This window comes from Anopheles darlingi, chromosome 2 (genome assembly GCF_943734745.1).
Source record: "Anopheles darlingi chromosome 2, idAnoDarlMG_H_01, whole genome shotgun sequence".
NCBI classification, from domain to species: Eukaryota; Metazoa; Arthropoda; class Insecta; order Diptera; family Culicidae; genus Anopheles; species Anopheles darlingi.
Genome location: NC_064874.1, coordinates 90541902 through 90552219, shown reverse-complemented (window position 1 = coordinate 90552219; position 10318 = coordinate 90541902). Strand labels below are relative to the sequence as shown.

Here is a 10318-nt window from a genome sequence, read left to right as displayed (position 1 = left end):
GGCCAGGCGATTTATGGCGTACTAATAATCGTTATGATTAATCAAAACCATGCGGCGCACTGGACACCGGCTCAAGGCGTTTCGATCGGACGGACAAGATCGGCGATCGGACGGTGTATGGTGCGATCGAATCGAGATTGAAATCGGCCCGATTGTACATTCGCCACAATGGAGCAGCACAGCGGGTGGTCATTGGAAATGGCTGCCGATCGGCAGCTACCACGAGCGCACCACAACGTAAACGTAACACGGATTCGCGTCGCCTGACGCCCCGCCGAATGGTGACAGGTCCGGCTGTCCGCTTCATTCTAATCGATTGTGGTTCAGGTGGCTTGGCCGGTCTTTCGGAGAACCTTGCACGGTTTCTAGGGTTTTTGGTCGTTTGACCAGGTGTGCTGGGTATGGGCACACCTCCTAATTCCCATGGTTTCCTCTCTAACATCGAGAACCGGCAAAATATTAATGTCACAAGGATTCGTTTCAGCCCAATGGTATGGAGCTTAGGCGGTGATCATGCTCAAACACTTGCTAAGCTGTGACAAAGTCTTCATGACCGGATCGAAGTATAGGTTTCGGCTGTTTATGAGACTTTAAACCGACATAAATCATGGCTCTCACCTTCAGCTGTGTAAGTTGTGTTGAAGTCATTGAACAGCCCGCTAATGGGATCGTATTAGGAAGTTCATTGTTTAACGTTGAAGGATGTCTCCTTTGGACACCATACACGCTTGTATCCGTTCACAGGACAGCCAGGCCGTACAATAAAATCAATGATAGTTCGTGCTACACACTCTGATTCTGATTCTAGCTTCTTCACCAGGACCTTTAAATGTTTGACCTTGGAGCAAAGGTATGCGTGGAATGCCAAAGAATACCTAGCGGTGCTGTTGCTAGCTCGTCTATGCGCCGTGCCATGCCGTGGTTTGCCGGTGAAAGAGTAAGAGTAAAGGAAAGAGAAAGAGCAACATGCAAATAAAACCGGATCGAATGCCAAAAAAGTGGGCAAACGACGAACGGCGGCGCACGAACGTCGCCCACGATCGGATGCCATGGTATGTCACAGCCCAGCAAAAGCCCAACAATCGCCGCTCGAATCGATACAATCCCAGTAGCCCAGCATCGCGCTGCTGCGTTACGTTTCGAATAGAATCTTCTCAGCATGCCATGAGTCAGATGGTTGGACTGCCTTCGTCATCGTATCGACTGCGTCATGGATCACGACCCCTCGAGTGATGACGTGCCAAGGGGCTACCCAAGGGTGTAATAAAATCAATTATTCCCGGATCACTACCCTTTTGGGCCGGGATCTCCCGGGTGCGAAACGGAACTCCCAGCCACATCCGCTTCCGTCTGTGGATCACTCGTTGTGGATCAGAATTGATTCCGCGTCGACGTGTCACGTTTTCGTTCTCGCGTACACCGCTTCCGTTTCATCAAACCGGAGAGGACATAAATGACTCTTTTGGGCTTCGCCATACCGAAAGCCTGCCATAAAGCACAGCCCGCACTAATAGGCTTAGCGGAATGGGTGAGTATCAATGGAGCCGAACCGAAGCTAATGGCGCAACGCGCGGGCTTTTCCGTTGGATGTTTTAACTAAATCTTCGTCTAATGAACGTGCCTTTGTTTTGTTCGGCTTCACGCTCATTGAGCAGACTAGAGTTTTTAAGCTAAGGTCAATAATTTTGGCCACGATCATCAGCTTGGCCCCTCAGATCGAGATGGTTTTTGAGTCAAGTCGATTCCTGTCAAGGCTTCCTGTTCCCGTACAATTTTTTGCGGGGGGAAATAAAGACATTCCAGTTGATTTGCAAGCCTTGGTGGGGCCAACGTGGTCTAAGTACGCGAACCAGAATCGATTGCTAGCAGCTAGAGCACACAGCAGGTTCACAGGTTCTCAGAATTTACACTCAGACTGTTGTCTCGCAGGAGAACAGACTGATCGCGATCGCGATACTCACGATGCTCAGGTCGTATTCAGCGGAGCTACGATCCGCTAGTATCGCTCCACTCCGCGCCAGGCGTTGATGCTGGCGTGGTATTGCGTGTACCGGCCGATCTCGCGCTCTCTGGCACGAGCCTCTCTCTCTCTCTTTCTCTTGCTCTCGCTCGCTCGCTGTCGTTGAATCTCTCATTTCGGGGCAGGGCTGTTTTTACATAATCGATCGCGTGGAACCACGCGCTCAGCAGTCCGCATCGTCAGCTGGTAGTAGCAGGACGCGATCTCTTAGTACCGTTTCACAGCTCTCATCTATCCCGTGCGGGAATCATTGGTGGTGCAAGGATCGCGTAGCTCTGTGTTACTGTTGTGGCTACGGACGGAAGTGAGTGTTTGCGAAGCCGAAGGATCATTGATCAGCGCAATGTCGTCACTGGAATCGTTTAGAACAAACTGAAAGTGTTCCGTCTCGTCGTCGTGAAGTAACCAAGATGCTGAGAGTGCAAATTGCTCTGTAGTGATTATTGTTCGCGCCAATTACGTGAAGGGCGAACGATCGCCACCGCTTGTACAGTAGCTTCACTGAAGTTCATTGTCAGACGACGATCGACGACGATGTGCCGTGATGTTTGAGGTTCGATTTCGTTAGTTCCGCAGACACCCAGACGTTGAGCAGCAGCAACAAAACACTCACATACAGATTGACTGCGACGGGGTCGGTGTAATGATTGTTTCGCGTTTGCCACCTCTCTTCACCTGTCCGCTACGCATCGCAAACGACCCATCCTCCCCCGGGGGTCTGGTCCGGTGAATGCCAACAGGGGTGTGGTGTGTTGGGCAAGGTCGAACCCGCTGGTCGTCTACCGTATTTTCTTACGGCACCTCGCACCGTCACCACCAACGAGCTGCCGTGCCATGAACTCTCCCATTGATCCGAAGTGCAAATCATCGCTAAAGGTTACCGTATCTGAATGGCCGCTCGGGCGCGCGCGCGCGCAAAGAGGGCGCACATTACGGTGCTGCGGCTGCGGCTGGTTGATTGCCGGTCGATCCGGCGATCAATTGTGTGTACGGTTGGTAAATGAGCTGGTAGTGAGCGAGCGAGCGACCGAGTGAGTGAGTGTGTGTCTCAAGTGTCTGTTTTTGGAGACGACAACCGACTAGACATTGCAGCACTATGGATGAGAGACGCAGCGAGAGGCGATTAGGGCGGAATGCTGCCAAATAATAATTGTGAAATACCACCCCGTTGGGATCCGATCGACGATTGGCGCATTGGCGCACGCGCCCGACTGTGATTCGATACGGATGCGATCGGGCTCCGTGGCCTCTCGGCCGAGGAACGAAAATCGACTCCGAAGATGACTCCCGGGGTGGGCTCAGCGTTAGCGTCAGCGAATCTGGTTCGAACGCTATAGGTGCTGGCTGAGGCCGGTGGTGGTGACATTGAGAAATGAATGAATATCAATCGTTTCGGTGTCGTTTTCGAGGAGGAGAAGGAGAAGGAGGAGGAGGAGGAGGAGGAGGAGGAGGAGGAGGAGGAGGAGGAGGAGGGGTGGCAGGGTGGCCTGGGGCACTCGATCGCGAGCGTGCGCTCGATCATGCTCGATCATGCTTTGCTGGCTAGTAGTGGTTAACCTTAAGCTGGAGCGGCTTGCCTCTTTCACTCCGATCCGGTCGCGCTGACCGTTTTGCTTTGTTTTCGGACAAAACGAAGTCACCACAGACCCGCATGGTCAATGGAGGGCCATCCTCCCCGCCGTCCGGGTCCGGTCTCTACGCCACGAGGCGCGAACACGGCCGGGGAGGGGAGGAATCCTGTTAGCGAACCTCGACGTGGTCAGCTTTTGTTGTTGTCTTGTGCTTTTATGATTTCTCCGCGTCTCTCTCTCTCACACGCTCTCTGTGTTCGCCCTTTTACTCACCGGGGAAGAGGGAGGGAGTTTCACAACACCTGTGCCATGTGGCCTTTGCTGGTGGTTGCACTGCTCACTGGCTGGCCGGTGTGGTGACCGTTGTCGTGAGCGATTTTGCGTTGCGTCAAACAGATGCGTGAGAAGCGTCAAAGGATCTCGCCACTTCCTGCCACAACAACACGTGCTGCAGTGTTGGTAACGGTTACGAAATAGTTAATCCCCACGGGTGTCTATGGGTGATCGCTTCTGTGTGTGCGTGCGCAAGTTTCAAATGGGCGTGAGTTCAAATGACCTTTTATCGGAACCGATATTGACCAAATTTCGGGGTTCGTCACTTGCAAAAAAATGGAGCATTGAAGTCTTTTGTTCAACGCACCGTTAACGCGAGTGCTGATCGCGACCGCGTTGCTATTTCCGTGGTTTATTGTCATTGCTTTTGAATCTTTTGATGATTATTTGGGCCTTGGCTACCATTTAGCTACCGTTACCGGTCCCGTGGCGTTCAACATTGTATCCAGAGATCCGGAGACACTCCAGAGTAAGCTTTCATCGTTTTACGCGATTGGCGATGCGGCGACACGACGCATTCGATGCGGAGAATCACTCTCTTCGCTTTTATGTAACACACACTCGAGAAAACGGACGTCGTGCGAGGCTGGTGCGTGCCGTGTGTTGATATTCATCAATGAGGTAGATGAGATGCGCGCGTATGTTTGCATTCACGTCACAGCGCTATCGAGCGGTGACACAGGCCCCCCCCTCCCCGGGTCCCCGGCTAGACAATACCAGCACACACACGCACCCACACACGGACACAGAGACACACAGAGACCCATTCGGACGATAGTGATAAATGCCACTTTCACGCAGTCGCTCTTTTGGTCTGCAACAACCAGCGACCACCACCGGGAAGGAGACGATCTTCGAGCGTAAAGCTGTTCGGTAAATCATGGACTTGAACTGTCGCGAAGATCGAGTGTGTATGCGTGTGTATGTGTGTTGGTTTTATAAGATTTCCTTTTCGCTTTAGCACAAGCTTGCTTCCCGTGCTACGAAAAGAGCAATCACCTCTCACAACACGCCAAACCAGTGGCCGCTGTTTTGGTCCTCGACAGTGCTCGATACCGATTCCTTCGCTCCGTTTGCATACATTCGGTGGAACCGACTGTTGCTGCTGCTGTGGTTGCGGACTGAATTACATGATTTCGATTTCAGTCGACCTCACTCAAAAGCCATTTGCGATGGTTTACGACAGGACAACCATAAATCATCGTTCTCACCGTTCTCGTCGTCAAAGAGACGGGGGGAGAGAGAAAGAGAGAGAGAGATCATTCGAAACAAAGGGCAGTAGTTGGCCACCGAATGCAAAAGGTCGCGTGCCGTGCTGTGCCGGTTCGTATGCAGGCTTCCGTATTTTGATTCCTTTCTGCGTCAATTGTACGGGCGGGAGTAGCACACCGCACCGCATGATCACACCGAGCACCAACGATCATTAGGATGCTGAACAAACAGTGTACCAGTGGGCTGATCGATCGATCGTTCGATGGATATCCTCAGCGGTGGTTTCTCCCTTACGTTTGACAACAACGCCACGACGGTTACGGGGTTCATGCGACAGCCGCTTCACCGTTGTCCTTGGTTCGAGACATTCCGTTCAGTTCCGCTGACGGTGGCTGGTGGCAGTTTCAGCTTGCCAACTTGCGGCTGGTCAATGCTCATTTGCATACATAATAAGTGCACGACATGGCGCGCGAGTACGGACCCGACCTGGCCAAACACCACCAGCTGGCTGGCATATATGGAGCACTACAGGACAGATCTAAAGCCACTCCAGTCCGGTCCGGTCGCGGACACTAACGTCTAAGTCAGACGTCAGTTGCGCTGTAGTCGCTTGTTGTTGTTGTTGCTGAATGGAACGTACCTGCGCCGGGGGAATCGATTACGGCAGAGACTACTTTGTGTCTGAACTGAACGCTCCACACACTCCACAAATGGTAATGGCCCCCTCGGGACCCCGGGATGTTTTGGACACATGACACTGGGAATGGGAAGGTCCAGAGCAAAGAATGTTGCTCCCGGAGCGGAGAACTCGCGAACAGCGCGATGATTCATCCGCGGTTTCTTTGTGATCCATGAACCGAGCATCCAGCATCCTCCAGGAAAAAAAAGAACCCGTTCACTGGTCGTAGATAGGCAATCTGGCGGCTTACAAATCACTTCCTACGTCTGTTCTTGGTCCGCTTGGAGTGATTCATTCCGGAGTCCGGACATAAATGTCAGACCGAAGACCGGAGGGCGTATTCTGCGACGTGTTGGCACTTGGATCGAAACGAGTTCAGCCCAGACAATTGTTTTTGGGAGCAGGCGCATTAGTCACACAGGGCCCGGTTAGCTATGTGCTCACTTCAAGATCACGTCTCCTCTCGTTAGATTCCTGTCTGTGTGCGCTACGGTGTGATCAAGATCAGGGGGATGCCGAGTAGCAACACTTTGTCGGTACGGATCAAGGGTCGCGCATCAAACGGCGCGCCACTCGCAGACATCCGGCAGAAGGTAAGGTGATCGACACTTTCGAGTGCGGTGCCAAGTGTATAATGGATTCAGTTTGCATTTGCCTTTTGTGTATGTGTGTGTGTGTGTGTGAATGTGTGTGTGTGTGGATTCGCTACTTGCTACTCGAGTTAAAGGCCGAAGTTCAGCCGCAATTTGATGCGCAAACGAACGTGCGTAATGATGGTATTTGGTGTGGACCAACAACATACCGCGGGGTTCATAAATTTACCGATTTCGGTCGCTGCTCGGATTCCGGTGCGGATCGGTGGCGCGGTGCGCGCGGCACGCTTTCATGCGTCTTTCTGCGAGCGCTCCTGGAGCGGCCCCTAGAGAGGCGGAAAGCCGTTACGTAATTCGAGCTTCGAGTGGAGGGAAGCTCGTCTTGAAAGGTCGAGCCGGTCGGCGGAGGATCGTGCCAGGAGCGTTGGTCCGTCGCCTGCTCCTCCGCGCGCGCGCGCGCGAGAAAGCTTGATTATACGCGTAGTGAATCGCATGTTAATCCTATTCTAATCAGCAATTGGAAAACCGGAATCATTAGCGTGATTAAGCTGACAAATGACGAGCATTATTGGATGATGAGATCGAGCAGAGCAGAGGCCCCGCGTCGCGATACATAACCTCAGGCTTAGACATCTTTCTTTCTCTCTCTCTCTTTTCGACAGCGCATTTTCCGGTGGTCAACATAGAAGCTCACGGAACCGCTCCGGCGGCGACTTTGTGAGGTCTCGATTGTGTGTCCAAAGTGTGTTCCCCTTGGCCTCTCGCAAGTTACTGGTGACGATGTAGAGAGAATGGAAGTGTATAGTAGCAAGTGTTATCAGCAAGTGAAATCTATTGTGTCTAGTACATTCCAAGAAACGCGTTGAGTCACGGTGTTACACGCCTTTCGGGTATTGAAAAGTTTAGAAGAAGTTCCAACAAGTGGAGTGAACGTGATGGCGCTGGTGAACTATACGCTGCCATTTGGCAGCATTCCGGCACCGGCCTGGGCAATGGGAAATCCGCTACAGAATCAGCATGCATCGGCCGTGAACAATCTGCTGTACGGTCCGGCGGGCCATCAGGAGAACGATCATCAGGAGTACTACAAGAACGATCCGTACGCTCCACCGCAACGGCAAAGCAAACAGCAGCCTCCTCAGTTGCAGCAGCAACGGCAACAGCATCAGCAGCAGCAGCAGCATTCCATCCAGTACCGACAGGCACCAAGGAATAACTACTTGCCTCCTCCAGCGTACGTTCCACCGGGCGCAAATTATCCGCAGCAGACACCGGCCACCAACCAGCCATCAGCGCCGCCACCGTCATCAGCAGGAGCAGCAGCAGCAGCAGCACCTGGCGCCGGTCGAACGTACGGCGAGGGCACGTACAGCGACTCCGCTAGTCAGTCGCAGCAACCATCAGCGAACGTACCCCAACAACCGGCGTACTATGAGTACTCCTCGGGTAGCTACGCAACGCAACCGGGACGACAGCAACCGGGCTACGCTGATCCCCAGACTGGCACTGCACCAGCAGCAGCAGCAGCACCGGGCTATCGCGGTAATACACAGCCAGCGTCGGGCCGTGGTGGTGCCGCCAGCAGTCCACCGGCAGCCGGTAGCTCCCGATATCCACAGCGACCGCCTGCACCACCTGCCTTCGCTAACGTGAACCCACTCGGTCCGGCCACCGAGATACCGGTGCAGGTGATAGACTACGACGACGATGAGGACGACGATGATTACTACGATGAGCCGGTGGACGTATCGCAGCCTGGTGGGATCTCAGGTTAGTCAAGTCCGGCCGGGACGGCTCTTTCGCAATTCCCTTACAGTTACAGTGCACTAGACGAAGTTGTCGGTGTGTTGGATAATTTGTGTTTTTGCTACTCCTAGACACGAGCGAACCGTCTGACGGTTGACAAAGACGCGACACCACACCACTGCACGCTAATGGCGCGAAGCTTCTTCGGTCCAAGTAGGCAAACAGGCATGTGGTCGTCGATCGGCAGGCCACACGACATCTTCGGTCATCGAATATGTGTAAACCAATAAGCAGCGCGCGGTACTTGCTGCTGCGTACCTGGCCGACTGGCGCTGATTGCTTTTGAATGATCGCGTGTCTCAGGCATGCCGAGTGACGAGTATGCGACGCATTGCGACCCGTCACTCACGATCACACGATGTGCAACGGTTGCTACAACGATTCCCACGTCCATGCCATTTTGTCTAATTGATTTATTGGCACCTTCTGGTGCCATAGGGCTCTCCGGGTGCGCTTGTGTTCGAGGCTAGTTGGTGGCTGGTAGACTGTCAGCCACTTTGACAGACTGGCCGACCACCGAAGAGGTCGCGGTGCACCTTGTTGACGGAGCAACATAAAATGGCAGTCCTCCATTCCGAACACAAAACTAAAGTGAGGTTACTCACGGCCGGGGGGTCAAGTAGTGGCTTCGAGTTGCCGTTCGAGGCCACCGATTGCGGCCACTCTCATCTGCCTTCATTCCTTGCAAACAAATGCTCGAAAAGCGTTCACACCGGGTCCCAGGTTCTCAGGTCCCGGCCCTGGCCCAGTCACCAATAAATCAGTCTGCGGTAGCTAGGGAGATCATTTTCGAGTCTCCAGCGTCCATTGTCTGTGGAGAATGCTGGCCGGTTCGTTTGCCATAAAAAACCACTGGATGCTTCTGATGTGATCTGATTGTGGCATATCGACGAGCCTACGGAGGCCGTGTATCCTGCCCCGTGAAGGTTGCTCCATTTATTACGTCCGTTTGTTTGTGGCCGGTTCGGTTGCAGCATCTCCATTACGTCACTAAAACCCGGTTCCATGGCGGATGACGTGTCCGGGGTGCGATCTTGTGTAGGACGATCGCGGGACGTTACCGCATCCACCCGCAGCGCACTGTCTACTTCCGGCCGGATGTTGCTTCCGAGTTGCAAACACAGCAGGCCTGTTGTTGCTTCTCGACGAAACACCTACACGGATGCGTGTGAGAGCAGCGGATACAATGCAACCGATGCAATTAACCCGATACGGGTCGAGCTCGTACGATCTCTTCGCACCATCGAGCGATCATTATGTGAAGCGAGAAGGTCATCCTCACTCCCGGATGGGGAAGGGGCGCCAGGTGGAACATTGAAGGAACTCAAACTCAACTGTCACTCGTGTTCTGCTCGTGACTTATCATTAGACAGGGGGGGAGGTGGGTGCGTCAATTCCTACAAAACCTCCAATTCTCCTTCTCTGACTCCCGCCAGTCAGTCAGTCAGTCCGTTGGTTGTTGATTTGGCTCGATGGTGGTCAAACAAAACCCTCAATTTTGCGTCAATGTCAGAGAGCGAGCGAGTGAGTGCCACGCCGGTGAGGCAGGCAGTAAGCCACTGCAGTAGCCTACCGTAAGGTGGTTCGCTTCATTCCGCCTGTTGAGATTGAGAAGGGCGTAACATAATCCCCCACCAGATGGGATGGGAAGGTCGCCTTTCTGGCAGAGGGGAGGGGTGCTACGCTACACACTCTCAACGCCGCACGTGTTTAACGCGCTGAGAATGGGGGCTTCAAGTTGGCACGTAATTAGCATCGGCCTACGGTGTGTGTGTGTGTTCCTTGCTTGCGGTGGAGAGTAATTGATCGTGTACCGTGTCTACGGACACTGGTCATTTGGTTGTTTGTTTTTGTCGTCGTCGTCGTCGCCGTGGTCGTTCCGTGAGTGTTTGGCGTTAAACCGGCGGCAGACGGATCGAATGCCTCGCGAAGATGCTGCTGTGTCTATTAGAAGACATGATTGATTAGTCTTGAAGCACATTTAGGGCGATTCTCGTTGCTTGACATCATCCACGCGCCACGCTGGTCTGTTAGCATGTATGTTCTATATTTTGCATAACTCATCGACAATAGTACCCGCGATGATCATCCTTTCTCATCATCT

General features: G+C 53.2%; 1 protein-coding gene across 5 annotated transcripts in view; it reads left to right on the top strand.

The window, feature by feature from the left end:
- The first annotated feature begins 2193 nt into the window (after positions 1-2193).
- LOC125952079 (protein spaetzle 3) overlaps positions 2194-10318 on the top strand; it is a 14368-nt gene continuing 6243 nt past the window's right edge. Inside the window, exons 1-2 of one of the 5 annotated variants that reach the window (XM_049681343.1) lie at positions 2194-2324; positions 7071-8178. In XM_049681343.1, coding sequence (XP_049537300.1) covers positions 7344-8178 — 835 coding nt within the window. In that variant the 5' untranslated portion in view covers positions 2194-2324; positions 7071-7343. Of the gene's footprint in view, positions 2574-2706; positions 3013-5708; positions 5850-6285; positions 6409-7070; positions 8179-10318 lie in introns of those variants that run through there. The other 4 variants (XM_049681342.1, XM_049681345.1, XM_049681346.1 and 1 more) reach the window with 4 other exon arrangements.